General features: G+C 36.8%; 3 protein-coding genes across 13 annotated transcripts in view; 1 reads left to right on the top strand and 2 right to left on the bottom strand.

Annotated features, from left to right (window-relative positions):
* Positions 1–15,890, top strand: part of vash1 (vasohibin 1) — a 33,098-nt gene extending 17,208 nt beyond the window's left edge. Inside the window, exon 7 of the mRNA XM_051868243.1 lies at positions 15,788–15,890. Coding sequence (XP_051724203.1) covers positions 15,788–15,851 — 64 coding nt within the window. The 3' untranslated portion in view covers positions 15,852–15,890. The remainder of the gene's footprint in view (positions 1–15,787) is intronic.
* Positions 4,457–22,578, bottom strand: part of LOC127498631 (E3 ubiquitin-protein ligase TRIM35-like) — a 69,905-nt gene continuing 51,783 nt past the window's right edge. For 2 of the 10 annotated variants that reach the window (XR_007925932.1, XR_007925934.1), the window contains exon 8: positions 20,575–21,668. Coding sequence is in view for 5 of the 10 variants with exons in the window: in XM_051868226.1 (XP_051724186.1) it covers positions 21,739–22,217 (479 nt within the window). In the remaining 5 variants the exon portion in view is untranslated. Of the gene's footprint in view, positions 5,790–20,574; positions 22,218–22,578 lie in introns of those variants that run through there. The other 8 variants (XM_051868225.1, XM_051868227.1, XM_051868226.1 and 5 more) reach the window with 6 other exon arrangements.
* Positions 4,457–22,578, bottom strand: part of LOC127498633 (nuclear factor 7, ovary-like) — a 56,627-nt gene continuing 38,505 nt past the window's right edge. For both annotated transcript variants that reach the window (XM_051868232.1, XM_051868233.1), the window contains exons 2-7: positions 11,114–11,569; positions 9,554–9,649; positions 9,089–9,319; positions 8,989–9,011; positions 8,789–8,907; positions 4,457–6,286 (exon numbers count right to left, since the gene is read on the bottom strand). In XM_051868232.1, the coding sequence (XP_051724192.1) occupies positions 5,805–6,286; positions 8,789–8,907; positions 8,989–9,011; positions 9,089–9,319; positions 9,554–9,649; positions 11,114–11,497 (1,335 nt within the window). In that variant the 5' untranslated portion in view covers positions 11,498–11,569 and the 3' untranslated portion in view covers positions 4,457–5,804. The remainder of the gene's footprint in view (positions 6,287–8,788; positions 8,908–8,988; positions 9,012–9,088; positions 9,320–9,553; positions 9,650–11,113; positions 11,570–22,578) is intronic.

Below are 22,578 nucleotides of genomic sequence, written 5' to 3'. Positions count from 1 at the left end.
CTAAGAGCAACGCATGTGCCGGGCAAACTGAACCAGGGAGCAGACATACTGTCCCAGAGCAATGTCCCCTCAGAAGAGTGGATGCTCCATCCTCAAACGGTTCAGAGAATCTGAGAGATCTTTGGAAGGGCAGAGGTCGACCTCTTCACCTCAGAAGACAACTTCCATTGCCCAATATATTTTTTAAAGGACAGGGATGCGCTGGCCCACGACTGGCCCAGCCTTCTTTTTTATGCGCTTTTAATTTTTCGATTCACGCTTATTACATTTTGATCCGTGACCACGTTCTTTGCCATTCTGATCATTTTGCATTATTTCTTTAAGTTTGTGCTATATATTTTTACACGTGTTTTTAAATTTTTGATTCACGCTTATTATTTTTTGATCTGTGACCGCAATACTATTGGCGGGAATTTAATCCCATAATTTCCCAGCGCGATTTCTTGGATGCCACAGATTTAAATTCGTTCAAATGGACATAAGTCCTTAAAATATGATGCACTGCACTGACCTAACGAAAGCCACATTTTGAGCACTTTTTACTGTATCAGCCTTTTTTTAACTTGGCAAAAAGAACAATGCACACAATCATTCATGTCGCGGTTTCCTGCTTTAAAGCGGACATAAGGCCGTGACATAAACTGCCGTACGAAAGCCACATTTCAGCAAACAGATCGTTATTAATTCATGCACATCCATACTCTCATTTTCTTTATAATTTTGAGCAAAAGTGCTCTATTTTCATGCACTTATTTTGTACCTAATATACTAAAATACTTTTCTTTAGTACTTCTTAAGATCATCTTAAGAACATCTAAGTGTACTCAACTGTGCTATTTTGAGACACCATGAATATGAAATAAAATGTGCTTTTAAGATGCAATCTCTGTATTAAAAAAATTTATTTAGTTACCACTTGTAGTACACTTGAACCCATCTTTCATACACATTTAACTTATACTTTTATTTAATTTATACTCATCAGACATAGAAAATAGACTTATGATGTATTTCAAATATAAGATTAATACATTATAAATACATTTTGTATACATATATATTAATCTTATATTTAAAATACATCATAAGTCTATTTTCTATGTCTGATGAATATATTTAAAAGTGTATGAAAGATGGGTTCAAGTGTACTACAAGTGGTTTTTAATACAGAGATTGCATGTTAAAAGCACAGTTTAGTTCATATTCATGATGTCTCAAAATAGCACAGTTGAGTACACTTAGATGTTCTTAAGATTATCTTAAGAAGTACTAAAGAAGAGCTTTTAGTATATTAAGTACAAAATAAGTGCATGAAAATAGAGCACTTTAAGTACATTATGGAAGTGTACTAAGTGTACTAAAATAAAGTGTATTTTACTGCACCTTTTTCACCTGGGAAAGCACAGAATTTATAAAAGGTATGGTTGTCATACCTGTCCTAATTAACTGACACAGATTGTGCAGTGTTTAGAGGTTTATTTTTGATTCCTGTCAAATGTGAAATGAGTGAATCTTTGAAATATTTGTTTTTTTAATGACAATAAAGGTGGACAAATTTATATATAATTCAAGACAATATATTCAATATAATTTGTACTGCAAAAGCAAAGCACACTTTTTTGTAACATGCTTATGTGTTTTGGGGTAGTTTACATTTTTATATGAATGCACAATCCAATCATGTGCTATTGGTGCATTTATAGTGGCTTGAGCACAGTGAACCTATAGGGTTTACTTGTAATTAATTCATTTGTACTGTATTTTTCATGAAAATCCATTAAAATAGAACTTAGTGACAGTATATATAAAAATCCAGTAAAATGTTATGTAAAGCATTCATAGCACACTTTTAAGTAATGCACTTAAAAAACACTGTATATTTGGTTTACTTTAACTGACTACACTTAAAATCATTTGAAGTGTTAGTGCTAATTAGTGCATTTATATTAAGTGTAGTTAAGTACCACAGTTGGGAAACTGTACTTATGAGTAGTACATTAGTAATATTTGTGATAAAATCAATGTCATTTCAACTTAGGATTACTATGTAAAAGTCTACTAAGATTGAACTAATTTTAAAGCATTCAAAGCACACTTTTAAGAAATTCACTAATAAAAGTGATAAATAGTAGTGGTATTTAGTATACTTTTTAAAGTACACTTAAGTATTACTGAAGTACAAATATGAATTAGTGTATTTATAATGTGTAACGTTGACACTTTTATTTTGCACCAAAATAAAGAATGTACTTCAAATGTACTTGCTTGTATATAAGTATTTTTTTAATGCACTCAAGTATACTTTTTTCACCTGGGTACTCTTGCTTTCTTCACAGGCAGTGACGCACAAATGAAATAGGTTTTAGTATACACAAACCGGAAATTGTAACGCGTGCACACGCCACAAGTTTCTCGCGCGTACGTGATACTTTCTCGTGCGCACGCGATTTGTTTCTTGTGCGCACGTGATACGTTTCTCACGTGCGCACGCAAAACTCTGTATATTTTTTATTTTTGCAAAGGTCCCTTTAGGGGCTCCATAGGAACCTGTCAGCACTTGTGGCTTTGTAATATCTGCTAGTGACTTGTTAATTTGTGCACACAATCATATTTTTTGTGCTCGAGTTTGGGATTTGCAAGTTCTGCAGGTTTACATTTTATGTGAGAGCTTTGTCACGGTGCTCACGTAATTCACTTTAAACACACTGTGTTTATGCGGTCGGTTCTGTTTGGCATTGATTTGCCATCATATTTAGCCTAAAACGTGCTCTCACATGCATAATTTTTTTTTTTTTTTTTTTTTGGGAAAAGTAAAATTTACATACGTTTTTTTCAACAACCAGATGCATTTAGACTTGTTCAGTTTTGACTGGAAAGCGTACCAGACCACCTCCTGAAGCGGTCTGAGTAGTGTTGTCAAGACCACCTAAACCGAGACCAAGACAAGACCAAGACTTTGGGGGGCTGAGAGACAAGACCAAAACCAAGGCAAGTCGAGATTGAGTCAAGACATTTACTGCCTGAGAAATATCTTATTTTTAATCAATAATTAAAATTAGAATAATAAGACTCTATATAGAGCTGTTACCAATCAACTGAAATCACTAACAACAAAATTCATCTTTACACTGCAGAGGTGAAACAGAAGTTGCATCTGAATTTGTACAATTACAGATGCATAAATAATGTTGAGATTAATGTTTTAAAAATGAAATTTTGTTTATTGAACATTTGTAAAAATAAAAAAAATAAAAAATCAATTAAAAAAATCAATCACGTTTGCAGTTGTGCTCATATTTGTAAAAAACAGCTCTCTTTCTTGTGATATTGCTTAATTGCTAATTATATCATGTTATAAATATCAAGTACTTATACAAGTACTTTTTTGCAATCATATCTTGAATTTTGTGAGCATTTGTATTAATTTTGGTGACATTTTTGACACATTCCCTCGTTGATTTCTGACCCGGCACAACAATAACAAAATAAATGAGATTAGAAAGTTATTGATTTCATTTGAAGCCGGAAGTTTTACATCCAATCAAATGAATGATGTATCCCTGCAGTTGTGGTCTTGACCAGTCTTGAAATTAAATCCCAAGTCCTTTTAGTCTGAGACCAAGACGAGACCAAGACCTTCAAAAAAAGGGTCTTATAAGGCCGGTCTCGAGTACTACAACACTAGGTTTGAGCGATCGGATTTAAATCCGTCTCCAATGTGTTTCGGAGGGCATTTACACCTGGTCTTTTAGATATCCAATCAGAGAAAATGCAAGAAATGACCAGGTGTGAACAGGCCCAAAGATAAGCGCGTTCTCTCTGTGGTTCCTGAAATTACCATGATCATAGTAATACGAGCACACACTTTTTTTCGCGGCTAGCCTGACCGCAGTGTCCTGCATATCTCAGCTGTCACGTCATCAAGCGCCGCTGAAGGCAGAAGAATGGAGCTTGAGTGTACAAACAAATCATGATGATCCTGTTCAATTCAAGATATTTCTAACCAAGTAAATGCAAACACATACACAAAGACAGATTTTATTGTACTGTAAAGAACCAGGGAGAAGTTTAGTGATCCTTGATGAGATCGTGGACAGCAGCGCAAAGTTGATTCTGTGTTCATTTAATCTAATATTTAATGTTTTTTTCATGTAGTAGATTTATGTAGGAAATGAGATTTGATCAAATTCTTGTCTATATTTTGAGACAAAGGTCTTATTAATGTTTTTCAGTTTGTTTGAAGTAATTAAAGCAACAGTTTTTCGATAACAGAAGAATATGTAAAAGTATTTGGAGTAAAAGGGCGAAAGGCACAATAATGAACATGATAATAAACAGCTGACTGACTTCTCCATTGATGGTAAATATCTTATATTAATTTGGGTGTCCACCTTATTATGAAACCATCATATTTATGTCACACACGTGTGTGCAGACAGATGAAGACACAGACAAATAAAGGTCCAAAACAAAGTTCACTAAATATAATCTAAACAGGTAGAAATTCAGACAGGCTGGAGTATCCACACACATGAGCATTAATGAGAACAGACAAATGAACACTGAGAAGAGGGAAATAATAATGAACACCTGTGATGATCAAATGAATTACCATGACAACTAAAAGGTGGCGGGAAAACTGAACAAAAGAAGACATGTGACTAATGAAAACAAACTGAACATAACTGAACAAATAATAAAATATATTTATTTGTTACTACTGTAAAGCTTCATTAGATTATTATGGGATCTCCTTCAATGCTTTCAGGATCTTTACTTTTTAAAATAATTTTGTTTCTGTGTTTTTAAAATGAATTTATTAAACAAAAATAAACACTTTTTATGAAAACACTTTATGAAAATAAACAGAAAATTGTACAAACTTTGCTAAAGTGATTGTTTTGAACAAGTATTAACTTAGACATTATTAAAAACATTATTTTAGCTAAAGTTTTTGTGTAAGTGTTTGTGTGTTTTTCCTCATGCTGGTTTTGTGTCTGTGGGGTAAAAGACCCCCTCTCCACCTCATACATTTAGAAGATTTTAAACAAAATAAACCACTTTAATGATTTATTTTCACTCAAAATCTGTTGCTCCATCAGTGTTTAATACAAACATATATATTTTTCTTCAATCATACACTATGGAGTAGTTAAAGGAACACTCCACTTTTTTTGAAAATAGGCTCATTTTCCAGCTCCCCTAGAGTTAAACAGTTGAGTTTTACCGTTTTCGAATCCATTCAGCCGATCTTCGGGTCTGGCGGTACCACTTTTAGCATAGCTTAGCATAGTTCATTGAATCTGATTAGACCGTTAGCATCTCGCTCAAAAATGACCAAAGAGTTTCAATATTTTTCCTATTTAAAACTTGACTCTCTGTAGTTACATCGTGTACTAAGAATGAAAAGTTGCGATTTTCTAGGGCGATATGACTAGGAACTATACTCTCATTCCGGCGTAATAATCAAGGAACTTTGCTGCCGATGGGTGCAGCAGGTGCAATGATATTAGGCAGCGTCTGTGACCCCCTGCTTGCACAGGGAGCGTGCCTTGCAACCATGGAGACATTTGTGAGAGACGCTGCGTAATATCATTGCGTTGTTACGTTGTTTATTGATCTGTTGATATGAAATATGAGAGTGTGAGTGTTGCTGTAGTGCTGATATCAGTCATGTGATCATCACAGTCCAATCACAGCCACCGTACTGATATTCAGATCAACAGCACTCTTACTCATGTGATCTGGATTAAATATTGGAAACATGATGAAAGCAGGAAGATCCAGACCTACAGGAGTAACGATTACTGACTATTGACCGCTAAGATCATCAGAGAGTCAAAACACCTGAAGAATGGAAAGAGTGTGTGAGTGAAGGTGGTTGTGAATGTGTGTAGATGTGTGTTAGTTACAGGATCAGAGAATGACACCCTTCCTCTGTCATAGTCCAGATTCACTCTCACACGATCAAGATCCTGATTGACACAAAAACCTGGAGTCCATCCGTTCGACACACACCAGACATCAGTGTTGAAGAAACCCAATCCCTTCCTCTGGTTTGATGCTGTAGTTACTCCAAGAATCCAGTATTGACTCTCTTTAACCTCCACATCCCAGCAGTGTGTTCCTGAGTTAAACCCCTCTGAACCCAGAACACAGAGATACCGGTCAAATCTCTCTGGATTATCAGGAAGAGGTTGATTGTTCCAGCTGTCTCTCACACTGGTCAGATCATCAGACAGGACGAGACGTGGATTCGCAGTGTTTGGATCCAGAATCACAGGAGCTGATGAGACACAATCAACAGATGCTTTTATTCTGATGTTCATATAATGATCAAGAGTGAACCAACACAGATTATTATGAATTATGACACTCGTCCTGTTGATCAAACACATCAGACATGTTCCTCTGATCACTGTCAGTGCTGTTATTAGTTTCACACTCATTTTATCATCAACTACAAACATTAAATGTGTGATTCAGACATTTGTGTCCATCAATTAAAAACTGTAGACAAACTTTAAATGGGCTTGAAAAATGTTTGAAGTTTTAAAAGCTTGTAGTTTGTAGTTTTAGTTTTGTAGTTTTAGAAGATAGATAGATAGATAGAGTAAGGGTACTCTGAGTGGTTGCAAGGGTTTTATATGGTTGCTGGGGTTTTGATATGTGGTTGCTAAGGTATTTTGGATGGTTGCTAGGGTGTTGCTATGTGGTTGATAAGGTACTCTGGGTTGTTGCTATGTGCTTGCTAGGGTACTCAGAGTGGTTGCTAAGGTATTCAGGGTGGTTGCTAAGATGTTGCTATATGGTTGCTAAGGTATTTTGAGTGGATGCTAAGGTGTTGCTATGCGGTTGCTAAGGTATTCTGGGTGGTTGCTAGGGTGTTGATATATGGTTGTTAAGGTATTCTGTGTGGTTGCTAGGGTGTTGCTATGTGGTTGCTAGGGAAGTTGGGGTGGTTGCTAAGGTGTTGCTATGTGGTTGCTAGGGTACGCTGAGTGGTTGCTAAGTTGTTGCTATGTGGTTGCTAAGGTACTCTGGGTGGTTGCTAGGGTGTTATGCAGTTGCTAAAGTATTCTGAGTGGTTGCTAGGGTCTTGCTATGCGGTTGCTAAGGTACTTGGGGTGGTTGCTAGGTTGTTGCTATGAGGTTGCTAGGGTACTCAGGGTGGTTACTAGGGTGTTGCTATGCGTTTGCTAAGGTACTCTGAGTGGTTGCTAGGGTATTGCTATGCGGTTTCTAGGGTATTCTGGGGGGTTGCTATGGTGTTCTGGGTGGGTGCTAGAATGTTCTGTGTGGTTGCTATGCTGTTGCTATGGTGTTCTGGGTGGTTGCTATGCGGTTGTTAACGTGTTCTGGGTGGTTGCTATGATAGATAGACAGACAGACTTAAAGTTTTCCTAAAAATGACGATCAAAACTCTGTAAAATCCCACAGACTGTCATTGACAGAATGATCAAATGAATCAAAACTGTTCAAACTCCAACTGACAAAAATTCAAATCTAAACAGTCAGAAAGTGAATCCAGAAACACTAAAGAGGAGCTTTAATAAACTCTAAAGACGGATCTGAAGAGTCCTGTTGAAAGACATTGTGATTATATGTGATTGGTCTTGTCATGTGACCATAAAATATCATCTTTTTTCTTTCTTGTTATTGAAAAGATAAAAGAGAGTACAAGAGGAGGTAACACTGATTATATTAGGAAAATATGAGAGGCTTTTCTAGAATTTTTTTTCATCTGAAAAGTCTTTTTCCAAAAGGTATGAATAGCTGAGTTTCCTTCCAAACGTGAAGCAATCTTTTCAAAGTTTGCCAAAAAAAAACAACCTTAAAACAAAAAGCGAATGTGAATCAGGTGTGTTTCCATTAAGTTGTGTGAGTGGATGATGGTGGTTTAGTAACCAGCAGTGTTGGGCAGTAACTTACAGTAATAATTTTACTTTTTGCAGTAACTAGTAGTGTAACTAATTACTAATAAGATTTCAGTAATAATATTACAGTTACCATCCATAAAACAACTCGTTACTTAGTTACTTTTGATGCCTCAACCCCTACTGATTTGAAATCCAACAATCCAATAATTCCTAGATTTATTTTCATCATTTTCACGACTCGCACAGGAACATGAAGTCACCAGTGCAGCAGGAGAGCTTGAAATATGGAAAAAAACTAGATTCAGCGGATGGAAATATTGCCATTACATTGTCAGGAGAAAAGATGATCTGAACACGTTGTGTAAGTTGTGGCTTTACTTTACTCTGGCATTACATGGCTTGCTCTCCCACATCCATCTGATCCCCATATAAATTATATTACTATAATTAAAAATCTTTTTGGAAAACTAAACATTTTCTTACAAACTTATGTGATTTCTCTTGATAAAATACATCATGAAATATAATCGTATATGGGTAATAGAGAAATTACTAGCTACAATTAGCTTCAAGCTAACATGTGCCGATTAGTCACATGGGTTTAATGTTCATTATGTCAGAATTAATTCACCAAATGTGTTTCCATCTCCCATTATTCACATTAACTCTTTCTCGCACAAGTTTCTGTGAAATTGTTTATTGTATGACTTGTTTTTTTTTTAATGGGAGATGTGACTTTGTTTGATGATGTAGAAATGGGTAAAACGTCAAATTTGAAGATGTTTTCTGATGAATGGGTGGTAATTGTTTTGTTTTGATCATTACCCTTTTAACCAATTAATGTGATGTTTTGAGAGGAGCTTGTCTTCTTTCTTTCTTTCTTTCTTTCTTTCTGCAGTCAGACTCACTGTTTTGGACGATGTCCTGCATCTTCTTCCAGACTCTGAACGGCAGGTTGCCCAAGTAACGCGGCACATGAATCAAAGCTCCAGAAGCCATCTGTGGATCCGGCTGTGAGCTCTGGACTCTGGAAGAACATTCAGGAGTCAGAACTGCAGTGGCTTTGGATCAGAACCAGAGAGACCAGAGACAGGAGCAGATCACTTACCTTTCCTTTGAGACGGGAAACTCCTGCAGAACAAACACACCATTTATCATCAAGAACTCAATCAATGAACCAATGATCAACCAATGATCTGAAATCAGACCTTCAGAAAGCAGACGTCATTGGCTTTCATCATCTCCTCCATGTCTTTGATTGTGTGTGAAAGAGCTGAGATGTGTCTGTTCATCTCCTCCAGCTTCTCCTTCATCATCTGCTTCTTCTGCTCCTCTTCCTCCCTCAGTGCAGTGATTGTAGCTTCTTCTTCATCTCTGAGAAACTGATGAAGCTTCTCAAACTGCTGTTTAATCTGACGCTCTGTGTGCTCAGCTTGAGACTGAAATCAAATCACATTCACTTCAATCATCTCAATCGACACACATCAACACTTCACATCATTCATATCAGAGATAAACTCAGATACCGACATATAACAGATCCAGAAGCAGATCGCTGCTCATCATTTACAGTAATAATAAACTCGAATCCATTATATTAAATATATCAGATCATAACTGTATATAGTGATCCTACAGCTGTGATGAAAATGACTCTGATTCTGTTTCCTCACCTCGATGTGTTGAACTGTTTTCTCAAACTCTCCTTTCATTTCTTCATTGTGTTGAAGTTTCTCTTGTAAGGACTTCAGTGCTGTATTGAGCTCCTCCTAGAATTGAACAAAAACACATAAAACACCAGATTACAGTGAAGAGAAGAAGAGAATACAGTGATATGATCATATAATGCTGTGAAAAAGTAGGAGGGGAGAGGATAGTGATGCTGTGCGCAATGTCCGGTGTGGTCCAGTTGGGAAGTTACGGATGACCCGGCTCAGCAATCTTATATCTTTATCTTATTAACTGCTTATCTCCTGAATTGCCATTTTCACTTGCAAGCTATTCAGTCAATTTCACTGAAATTCACCTTGGAGTCAAATTCACTGATTAAGGGTGTAGGGTAGGTTTAGGGTTTAGAATTTGTTGTAGCATTGTAGGAAATCAGCTCTGTGATTGACATGACCAATGAAATATTTAGAATTGGCTGCGGGGTGGAGTTTGGGGGGGGGGGGGGGGGGGGGGGGGATCACACATGTGTGTCATGTGCCTGTGTCTGTCAATGGGAGGAAGCCACGCCCTATTTTGGAGCTCCCACCCCCATTTGGAGATCTCCAGGCTGCAGCTATACCCTTCTCATCACAACAGACTGGGGCATCTGGCCAATCAGAAGGGATTTGGAGAGACTGAATCTTCAGACGAGTCGTTTGAGAATCACTGAAAAATGTGTTGATGTGCAATGTAATTATAAGAAAATGAAAGTGTTTTTTGACCTTAGATGCATGTAAACCTGTTGTAGGAGACTCCAAAACAAAGTTAGTAAGCTCAAGCAGCAAGACAATGATTCAAAGCATAGGAGTAAATCCACCTCTGAACAACTCAACAAACTCAATTACAGTTTTGGAAAGTCCTGACTTGAACCCAATTGAGATGATGTAGCAGGACCTTAAACATGCAGTTCATGATTAAAAACCCTCCAATGTTGCTGAACTAAAGCAGTTCTGCAAAGAAAAGTGTGTCAAAAATCCCCCACAGCGCTGTGAAAGACTGATCTCCAGTTATCACAAGCATTCGGCTGCAGTTATTGCTGATGAAGGGGGGGGGTGGATTTGTTTTTCACATCGCTGATAGGTGTTAAAAACTGTATTCGTTGTTTACTCAGGTTGCCTTTGTTTTATGTTGATTTTTTTAAAGATTTAAATGAAAAATTATTTAAATTAGTATGAGACTCAAAAACAGAAGAAATCAGGATGGGGCAAATACTTTTTCACAGCACAGTAAATGTCATATAAAGTTGAGTAAAATGGCAGAGAGAAATATTGAGTGCATGAATGTGATATCTTTACAAGTCAAAGTAAAGGGAAATCATGGCCTAATGTTTAGAGAGTCAGACTGGTGACCCGAAGGTTGCGGGTTCGATTCTCAATGCCGGCAGGAAATGACTGAACCTCAATCTCTCTCCGGCGACACACTGAATCTCTTCTCACTACTCCTAATGTGTGTGCACTAACTTGAATGGGTGAAATGCAGAGGACAAATTCTTCACTTACATGTGAAAGAAGAGTCATTTCTCTTACCTTATATGATGAAACCACTTCATTGATGGGTCTGAATTTATGATTGTCATGTTTTTGTGAATTAATACACACTAAACACACAGGCTGTTTGTCCTCCAGACAGAAGAGTTTGAGTTTCTCACTGTGTAAACTGCAGATCTCCTCAGACCTTCTCTCTGTCAGGACCAACTCACACAAGTTTTTTAACACAAGATTAATTGGAGGATTATCTTTTGAGGATCTTCTCCTGCAGACAGGACACTCCTGAGTTTTCTTGGTTCTCCAGAACTGTTGAAGACACTCTTTACAGACACTGTGACTACATGATAAAATAACAGGAGTCTTGAAGATTTCACAGCACACGGGACAAGAAAGCTCTTCAGCAGAAACATTTAGTGAAGCCATTTTCACTGTTTGAGCTCCAGCAACATAAACTTTACTTTCACTTTCTGAACGACGGTTTTAAAAATGAATCACCTTGAGAATCACAACGATCTGCTGTCTGTTCAGAAACAAATGTCTCAAAAATCCTTCTTGAAAGTGTTTCTCTTCATTCTCCACTGATCGCTGATTCTTTATTGCTTTTGTCAAGAGAGAAGAGAGTCAGAATGACAGAAAAGAGAAATAATAAGTCAGTCTCTTCCTGGTAAGTGTTGGAAGAGGGTGGAGTTTATGATCACGTGTGATTCAAAGAACAAGATCAGGATTTCCTCAGGTTAAATTTGAACAAAACTTGCATTGAAACTTTCTCAAGTATAATGATATAAAACCTTGAATCAAACACTAAAGAACAATGAAAAACACAAATATTGACAATAAAAATACTCTTTGTGTTTTATTTATTGCTCTTTATTTGTACATAGTTTATTTGTTCAAGTATCCAGTGAAAAGTCTAATCTGAGTTTTGTTGGTTTAATAAATCCTTTTGTTATTTAAACCACTTTGAAACTCTTCATCATCATCATCATCTTCACTGAACTAAAACGTTACATGTAAATTCACAGTTGCTCGTTTTGCAGTTTTTACAGTTGACCTGTGTTTTTACACTACAATTATATTTACAGTACTCTTGTTAATTTACAGGCTTGCTGGAGACCAAAATTGCGAGTAAGTTACTGTAAATTTTACAGCAATTTTTTTACTATGTAGGTATCAAGGTTCAAGGTATTTTATTGTCATTCTACATGTTGACACATGAGAACGAAATATATACTATGTAAATATGTAGCAGTGTAATATATAAAATAAATAAATAAATAATATACAAATATCCATACAATAAGTTAAAAAAAAAATTTAACAGACTAAATTTAAAATAAGATATTAAACTAGAAATACCTGAAAAACTTAAACCTATTAATAAATAAGTAAACAGCAAGTTTTAAAAAGCAGTGCATCATATTATCATATTAAACCAGAGCAACATTATGACGCAGCAGCACAGAGAGAGATCAGTCACTAAAGCAGGAGTTCATGAGTCTTACAGCCTCTGAAAGAAGCTGCATTTGATTTAATGCTTGTTCTCCTCCTGTCTGAGGGGAGAGGGTCGAACAGTTCGTTTGGTGGGTGGGTGGGATCCTTCATAATACAGGACGCTCTGCTTCTGCTCCTGCTGGTGTAAATGTCCTCAATGGAGGGGAGGCTGCTGTGAGTCATTTTTTGGGCAGATTTGACCACCCTCTGCAGCTCCTTCTTGTCAGCAGCAGAACAGTTCCCGTACCAGACAGTGATGGAAAAGGAGAGTATCTCTCCACCACACACCGGTAAAATGTGAGCAGAACCAGAGTGCTGAGACCAGCCCGCTTCAACCTCCTGAGAAAATACAGGTGTTGGTGGGCCTTTTTTATAATGCTGGCTGTGTTAATGATGGGGATGGTTTCATCTGCAGCATTTTATTGACTACCAATAGGAAGGAAAAATCAAAAGTGAAAGAAAAATCAAAACCTTTAATATCTCAAATGTTTCTCCTAGACATAAATGAAGTTACTTTAACATCAAATGGAGACTTTTGCTTGAGTTTCCTGCTTCTCACACTTGTCTCCTGAGACAAAATCTCAACACTCACAATGATCTCCTTTAAAGTTTTAAAGAGATCTCAGTAACATCACACACAGTGCTCAGACTTTTCTCCTTGGCTAAAGACTTTGGCATTCTCACATTTGTCTCCTCTAAATTTTAAAATTGATCTCAACAACTTTGCAATGTGTATACCAAGTTAAATGTCTCAATGTGAACTCAAACATTGTTATCATATACTATGTATTAACAATCAAATTAGTTAAGGATTTAATTTAATGTGCCTTTCAGCAAAGAAAGTGCATGGATACCTTTCCTGATAATGGCATCTGGTACATTACTATTTCGAACAACAAATTATTTGCCCTATGCAAATAAACTGTACTGCTTTCTTATTATATCTACAATTAAGAGTAACGTTAACCTTATTTCTGCATAATTTCACTTCTGCTTAATATAGGCTTAAACGCTGAAATTATGGACTGTTTCTTTTGTTTGTTTTTTACTTTATTGGTGCACAATTTGTAAAGTTGTTGAGATCTCATCTAAACTTTAAGAGGAGACACATGTGAGAGGTCCAGTGTCTTTAGCTAAGGAGAAAAATCTGAGCACAATGTGCGATGTTACTGAGGTCTCTTCTAAAACTAGACAAGTGTCAGACCGTTAGTTTAGGAGAAAAACCTGAGCACAGTGTGTGATGTTGAGATCTCCTATGAATCTTTAGAGGAGACAAATGTGAGAGCTTCAGAGTCTCTAGCTGAGGAGAAAAGTCTGAGCACTGTGTGTGATGTTACTGAGATCTCTTCTAAAACTTTAAGAGACCATTGAGAGAGTGTTGAGATTTTGTCTCAGGAGACAAGTGTGAGAAGCAGGAGACTCAAGCAAAAGTCTCCATTTGATGTTAATTTAACCTCCTTTATGACTAACAGAAACATATGAGATGTTAAAGTTTTTTTTCTCCCCTTTGGGTAGCTTCTATCTCATTCATTCACACCATTTCAATCAAGCACAATACACGCATTCTCATATTTGAAGTATAGTGTAGAAAGAGTTTTGCTGCACAATGACTTAACAGAGGAAAACATGACCTATATTTACATGCATGCAAAATGGGTTGTACAAGACAAACTTTACGATGTTAAATGAAGAAAAAAGGTTATGCAACAACTTTGAGGCACTGTTACACTATTAAATTTGCTATAAAGAAAGTATCTATCTTAGCCTAAACATCTCACACTTGTCTAATCCCTTGTTTGGAATATGTGCTGCATATACAATCCTGGGCATTGAAGATAAATTTAAATGAGTATCCCTTCATAATCATATTCTGAAATGGATAATGCTATTTAAATAATAGTTTCGGTATTTACAATATTAGTAATAACATGTTAAAGTCAGTTGCATAAAAAGGTATATCTGTTTAATTTGAATCAGGAAAGTAAGACTGACTGCCCTTTGGTTAACTGCTACTTAGTCAAACTAGTTCTTAAGTTAATATGCAGCTATGCTAAGTTTATGCAGCTGGCACCAAAAGACAAAGCTGATACCTAAATGAGACATGTAAGAGAATAATCAGCTCTTAGTATCCCGAGCTTAGAGAAAGCTCTAGCCTTGTGGACAGCACATCAACATTGAGACACAGCAGCTCCTCAGACAGCACGAGTTTGAATCCCAGCTAAAGGTACTTTCCTGCTCCTGTTCCCTTCTCACCTCTCCCATTGTTTCCTGTCTCTCATCCTACTGTCCTGTCCATTAAAGTTAAGAAGAAAAAAAAAAAAAACTTCTGAAAATATTTTTACAATAAAGAGATTTCTTGTTTTGACTCTTTTTTTCTCAGATATTTCTCATGTCTCATTTCTGTCTACTTTTATTTCTCCTAAGGAATTTTAGGAGAAACATCTGAAAATCTTTTGATACTAAAATCAGGGATATGAGAATCACAACTAAGTCTCATGAGCTTAAGAAAAGCAATCACTGAGCAATACATTTTTCCTATGGGTAGAGTGATCACATTAATGTCAATGGTCTCCTTCATGTGGGCCATAACCAGCCGTTCAAAGCATTTCATGATTCGGAGTGAGAGCCACTGGATGGTAGTCATTCCTGCTTATCACGGCCGAGTTTTTGGGAATGGGGATTATAGTAGATGTCTTGAGTATTCAGGGCATTGGGAAAAGATGGATCCTGAGGACATACAACATCTTTCCTGCTGTAGTCGGTGATGCTCTTGATGCCCTTCCACATGCTCTGGGGGTCTTTGGTGGAAAAGTGACCCTGTATTTTCCGAGCATAATTAGCCTTCTCCCTCTTGATCCCGACCTCTAGTTCCCTCCTCACTGCTCTCAGTGCAAGTGCGTCTCCTGTCCTAAAGGATAAGTCTTTGATCATAAAACTAAGCATTTAAATATCATCTATCTAAGACATATTATTGGCAGATATTGATGTTTATATGCATTTTATGTCAGTATCTGCTATACTGTTATAAACATCTCACTGATTTACATTACAAGCATCGGAATTTCATCTTACTTTTTGTCCATATAAATATCAGCATCTGCAACAAATTGTATATTAACCCGGGCAGCCCAATCCACAAGAACAGACGGTACCTACAGATCTCACTACACACCATCAGAATCACTACAGCTGTTCTAACACTAGGTGGCGCTGTTTCCACAGGCTGTCAGTGGAGAAGAGAGCGGGGCCTGCAGCGGATCTGAACGGATACCAGATCAGGGTGTGAGAGATTCGACATGAAGAGGATCCTCTGCTCACTCACACCTTAAACCATTAGAAACATGCTTCATATTTATTAATTTCACATTTAATCTGTAAATACAGTGCAGTTAGCCTTTAACTCTACTAGTATAGACTAATGTACAGGCTCGTCTTTAGTGCCTTTGATCAGAAAAATGATTCTCTTGTTCTCTTGCAAATATCTAAACATTCTTAAATCAAGATTTACTGGAGATGAAAAATTACTTCAGATATTACGTCTTGCTTGTATCAAAATAAAGTGAGTTTGTGCTTAAAAATGGAATGTTTTTCTCTCTGATTGCAGTGGCAGATATTTGTTCTACTTTTAAGTCGCTCAGTTTAACAGAAAACAAGACCTGATTTTTCTTCTCCAGTAAATGTATCTTGATTTAAAGGTGCAATATGTAATATTTTCTGTCCGCTAGAGGTCGCTAGAGGCCTATTCAAAACAAAGGCGTAGCTTGATGACGCCAAGTTTGAGCGCGGAATCTTGGGACATGTGGTCTCCACCTCAATGGCCGGTGGAAAAGAATTGGGATAGGACTCAGGAAGAAATCATGTTCATGGATGTGATTATTAACGTTACTGTAGTATGAAGCAGAGCAGGACCGAGTGTTGTTGGAGCTGAACGAGGTCGCTGGAGCGATTGCGCAACACACGCCTCACGAGCAGCGGGACTTTTATTATGCCACAGTCGCCGGCGCCACTTCCGCTATTCCGGTCATAAGGTAACACAGCACTGTTTATCATATTAGATACATTTGAGTGTGTTGAAAATTATGTTATAATGTTACTCTGTGCGTTCGCTCAGCGGCTGTTATGAGACAGTTGTTACACACTGCAGTGAGATAGATCGATTTTAGAATATCATATTAAATGCTGGATGGCTTGTGTTGATAAATGGCATGCAATTAATTTTAAAACATATTATATGATGGAGAAAATTCTGTATTACTGTTACTAAAAATAAAGTTGCATCTGATTATGCTATGTTAGCTACTTCACAAAATAGTGTTTTTCTCTGAGGCATGGTAAAGCATGGTACTCGCAAAAAATCAAGAAAATTAGATTTAAACAATAAGACTAAACGTGTTGAACTATATAACAATAATTCGTTTTCTGTCTATAAATATGTCAAAACAGTTGTTCCCTTGTCTATTAAAACATGTAAATATTAAAGCGTCTTTGGTGTTTCCATGGTTTCTACAAAATAAAACCGGAAACCGAAGATAACGCGGGTATGACGCCATTGACAGGCGACTCCTCACACGTCCCGGAGCCTTGGTTGAAATTGCAATTTTCTCACGATTTACAAGTAGTTGGAAACATTTGGGATATTGTAAGTACTCAAGTGACCAAAATACAGTATATAACACTGGCCTAGTGGTTTTTGGTTATTTTACTGCAAAATTATTACATATTGCACCTTTGAGAATGTTTAGTTATTTGTGCTGAAATCAAGATAGATATTCTGAGGAAGAAGATGATTTTTTGCAGTGTGCTTATACAGTCTATGATAATTTAAGCAATATGCGATACAATATTGATTTAAGGGCAAAATTAAATATCTTTCATTTTTAGCATGATTTACAGAAGACACCCACTAAAATGTCATTCAGTGTAACAATCTTGTCAGGGATAATTACAACAAAAATCTATTTATGCCATATTAAAGACTAATTACTTTTACCCCAAATGCTAATTACTTGTCATTTTACATTTTTAAACTTTGCCACTATCCTAGTTTGCCCATTTGTCAGCAAGAATGTTTTACTCATTTAAAATGCAATAAAATTAATTCAGTATGCTCACTTATTCTTTTATATATTTTAATACGTACAGGTCAGAATAAGTATGTTGTTTCAATTTTTACATAAATATAAGTGTTAGACTGAATGACAATGGAACAATATTTCACCCACATTTTGACATTTTATTCTCCCAAAACTTATTTGAAACTTTAAAAGTAGATGTTTTACTTGCATTTAAGTGAAGTAAGTGAATGATAAAGCTATGGTGCTGGTCACTCCATCCTGGTCAATAGTTCATTTTTTTAGGGCTAGGTCTAAAGTAGTAATTACAAAATTACAAACTCATGATATCACAAATGTGACCAGGTGTAAACAGGCCCAAAGATAAGATCACTCTGTGGGTCCTGAAATTACCGTAATCATAGTAATACGTGCACACACACAAATGCTGTTATTACCAGGAATTACGTGATGTTAATATTGATGGTCATGAATTTGAGATAATGCTGAGATCTCCAGTCCTTTAAAAGAGCAGCTTATTAGCAGAAAAAAATAAAAATAAAATCAGAATTTGAGTACATTTGTGTGGATAATTTGTGGAAAAAATATCAATTATATTTATTGTGATTAACAGAAGCTCATTAACCATGCTGAAAACACATTGAGAGCCTTGGGAGAACAGTTGGAGACCCATAAGTAAATTGACATGGCAAAACAGACAAACATTAAATTAGTTATTCGCAGAAGAAAGGTGTTTGTAAAATATATGAAGCTAACTGTTGTACCTTTTTTCCAAATAATACAGCTCCTGATGGATCGTTCAATGAGGAAATGAAGAAACTGAATAATAAAGGAAGAAATCACTGAAAATGTTGGAGATGAGCATATTTGGAGCTAGTTTGACAAAATATTTGAATTATGGGGTAAATGGCTTACTAAAGTGGGAATAATAACAACAGTGGCTGTTGCTATTTTTGTTTTGTTGTGTTGTGCCTTTTCTCAGATCAGTGATAGCCAATGCATCTGGAGTCGATATATGCACCGATTCTGGAGTGTATCCAGTTGGTCCAGGGATGGATGAACAGGCCGATTTTCTGTAAGAGCTTTTACAAGAAAATATGGAAGGGGTGCCTTTTTTATTTCTGTCCTAAAGTTTGATGATGTTTTTGGTGAGAAAGGGAGTTAGCCACATCATGTATTTCTTTTGGGGCAAAAACTCAGTAAGCAGTTTAGAACATGGCTGAGTAGGCTGTTAGTTAAAGGGTGTTTTATTTGTTATTTTGGTGTAAAACCCCCTTCATGATTTTATCTTCATTTTTATCTTTTATTATTATGTTTGTTCAAGTTATTATACTTATATTACACTATATGAATGAGAGGGGATGACTGAGGGTCTGAAGCGGGTCATTATCCGTGTTATGTGTAACTTACTAATCTACTGAAAAGTCCCATGGGACTCAAGAGAAGAAAGAATCGACGAGTGCATCAGTGCTTGGCAGCTAGGACAGACTCTACTGGTGGTTTAAAAACCCGCCGTCAGCCCCAACACCAGATAGTGTCCTAGGCGAGACCTCTGGAGCAGCCCAGATAGCGCTCCAGGCCACCGGAAGCACCTGAGAGTTCCTCTGGCACCGTGGGAAAACCAGTGCACCAAAATTAACATCCTTAAGCATCTTATGTTAACTATAATGAGTTTAATCACTGATATATTCTACATAATCATGACAACCATGGGCAAGGCCAAGACATTCCACGCTCACACTTTAACACAAATTGTTGATTTGTTTTTGATTTTGTGACCCGCTGGAGTGTTTAGTTAGGGAGGCAGAGCCTTTTACACTTCCCTAGTAAAAACTGTGGGCAGTGATGTTTGACTCTGACCTCTTCTGGAGTGCAGTCACATGAGGCGGCCGTTTGGTAGTGAAAAGGAGGACCACTATTGGTCCTGAGACAGAAGATGAGAGGGCTGACTTGTGAGGTTGCACTCTGGGCAAGGGCAATGGAGGTGGGAATTAAAAGATTCCCAAAGGAGGGATTTGATGGAGTATTTTATCTATTCTATAGAAAACAATTGTAGAAATAGTTTGCTTACTATAAAAGCCAGAAGTGTTTTGAGGCCTCATGACCTACTGTGATCACAATTCAATGAACACCTTCAATTGGCAGATTTCCACCATTAGGGAGTAAGTCAAAAGATGTCGACTAGTTAGCAGTCGGCCGCCCTTACAAAGAGAAATATTTCTTGCGTAAGCAACTCCTGCAGTTTAATTGGTGAAAATGTTGGGGAGTATTTGGGAGACTCCAGGAAGAGAAAGGGAGGAGAGCACCTGTAAATGAAACTATGGGAAAAATTGTAGGGGTGAATCTTGCCAGAAAATTATGCTACTTTGTTGTTATTTAACAGATAAGAAAAATGTATAAGAACTGCGCCCTGGCTATAGAGATTCAGATGTGGAGCTGGCGTCTCACTTTGATGCTAGTCAATAAAGTTAAACTGCTGGGATCTGGAGATTCGACTCTGAGAGTTTTCTTTGAGACCAGAACTGAAGGGACATTGAATTTGCATCATAACAAATGTGTCCCAGAATACCTCCTGAAGTGGTTTGAGTGATTGGATTTAAATCAGTCTCAAATACGTTTCAGAGAGCATTTACACCTGTTTTTTTCACGATAGCTATCTGATCAGAGAAAATGCATGAAGTGACCAGGTGTGAACAGGCCCAAAGATAAGATCACTCTGAGGTTCCTGAAATTACCATGATCATAGTAATACGAGCACATACTTTTTTTCGCGGCTGGCCTGACCGCAGTGTCCTGCATATCTCAGCTGTCACGTCATCAAGCGCCGCTGAAGGCAGAAGAATGGAGCTTGAGTGTACAAACAAATCATGATGATCCTGTTCAATTCAAGATATTTCTAACCAAGTAAATGCAAACACATACACAAAGACAGATTTTACTGTTATGATTTATTTTCACACAAAATCTGTTGCTCCATCAGTGTTTAATACAAACATATATATTTTTCTTCAATCATACACTATGGAGTAGTTAAAGCACAGTTTTGGTAGGGTGTCTTTAACCTGTTGAACCCTACTGGAGTTTCACACGTATGAACTGATGTTGTTGAACTCAAAACATCTTAATAAACATCTGCCTAAAGAAGAATGTCAAGCAGCTCCACACAAAGATGTAAGAATTAAATACTAATTGTGATGTGAAACTAACTTACTACCTGTAATGATTGTTAGATGTGATCTGATATAGAGACTATTTTACACCAGAGTTACTCCTGTCTTTCTGAGGAAGACTCTGATTTATAAACACAGGATGAGATCAGCCAATCAGACGATCATGATGATTATGACATCATCACCACATTCAGAGGTACTGCATCATTCACACATCAAAAATCTGCATATGAATCTCAGCAATGACAATCAAAAGCTTCATAATACAAAACTCCCAGCATGCACTGCGGCATGAAGCTTTTGATTGTCAGTGTTGAGATTCTTGATGTCTGTGTGTCTGAATGATGCTGTAGTTCAAAAGCTTTAAAACTTTTTAAACTCGGGATGATCAAATTCTGTTCTGAAACTCAGTCTTTGTCAGATTTCAGTGAATCACAGAAACTTTGACTTTTTGTTTTTTAGGATCAGATCCGTAAACAGCACTAATCAAGAGTTTCTAAGTGTTCATCATTTACATGTATTGAAGTGAACACATGATCATTTAAACTGATATAAACAATTATTCATTTATAAATTCACTGAAACTGTAGAATTAGGTTCAGTTTTAAGAAAAAAAAAAAATAATTTTGTGAAAATTAGCAAAGTGACAAACTTCACTGAAATAATCAGGTAAATGTTATTAACCTAACATTAATTGGTCTAATTGTGTTTCTATAATCTAATTAAATAAACTTGTTGTTTATTGATCTGTTGATATGAAATATGAGAGTGTGAGTGTTGCTGTAGTGCTGATATCAGTCATGTGATCATCACGGCCCAATCACAGCCACCGTACTGATATTCAGATCAACAGCACTCTTACTCATGTGATCTGGATTAAATATTGGAAACATGATGAAAGCAGGAAGATCCAGACCTACAGGAGTAACGATTACTGACTATTGACCGCTAAGATCCTGAGAGAGTCATAACACCTGAAGAATGGAAAGAGTGTGTGAGTGAAGGTGGTTGTGAGTGTGTGTAGATGTGTGTTAGTTACAGGATCAGAGAATGACACCCTTCCTCTGTCATAGTCCAGATTCACTCTCACACGATCAAGCTTCTGTTTGACACGAAAACCTGCAGTCCATCTGTACGACACATACCAGACACCAGTGTTGAAGAAACCCAATCCCTTCCTCTGGTTTGATGCTGTGGTTACTCCAAGAATCCAGTATTGACTCTGTTTAACCTCCACATCCCAGCAGTGTGTTCCTGAGTTAAACCCCTCTGAACCCAGAACACAGAGACTGTCAAATCTCTCTGGATTATCAGGAAGAGGTTGATAGTTCCCGCTGATTCTCACACTGGTCAGATCATCAGACAGGACGAGACGTGGATCTGCAGTGTTTGGATCCAGAATCACAGGAGCTGATGAGACACAATCAACAGATGCTTTTATTCTGATGTTCATATAATGATCAAGAGTGAACCAACACAGATTATTATGAATTATGACACTCGTCCTGTTGATCAAACACATCAGACATGTTCCTCTGATCACTGTCAGTGCTGTTATTAGTTTCACACTCATTTTATCATCAACTACAAACATTAAATGTGTGATTCAGACATTTGTGTCCATCAATTAAAAACTGTAGACAAACTTTAAATTGGTTTGAAAAATGTTTGAAGAAGTTTTAAAAGCTTGTAGTTTGAAATAGTTTTAGTTTTGTAGTTTTAAAAGATGATGATGATAGATAGATAGATAGATAGATAGATAGATAGATAG

The sequence above is a fragment of the Ctenopharyngodon idella genome, chromosome 17 (assembly GCF_019924925.1).
Source record: "Ctenopharyngodon idella isolate HZGC_01 chromosome 17, HZGC01, whole genome shotgun sequence".
In the NCBI taxonomy this organism is placed as follows: domain Eukaryota; kingdom Metazoa; phylum Chordata; class Actinopteri; order Cypriniformes; family Xenocyprididae; genus Ctenopharyngodon; species Ctenopharyngodon idella.
Note: the sequence above shows the minus strand (reverse complement) of the source record. Positions and strands in the feature narration are given on the sequence as shown.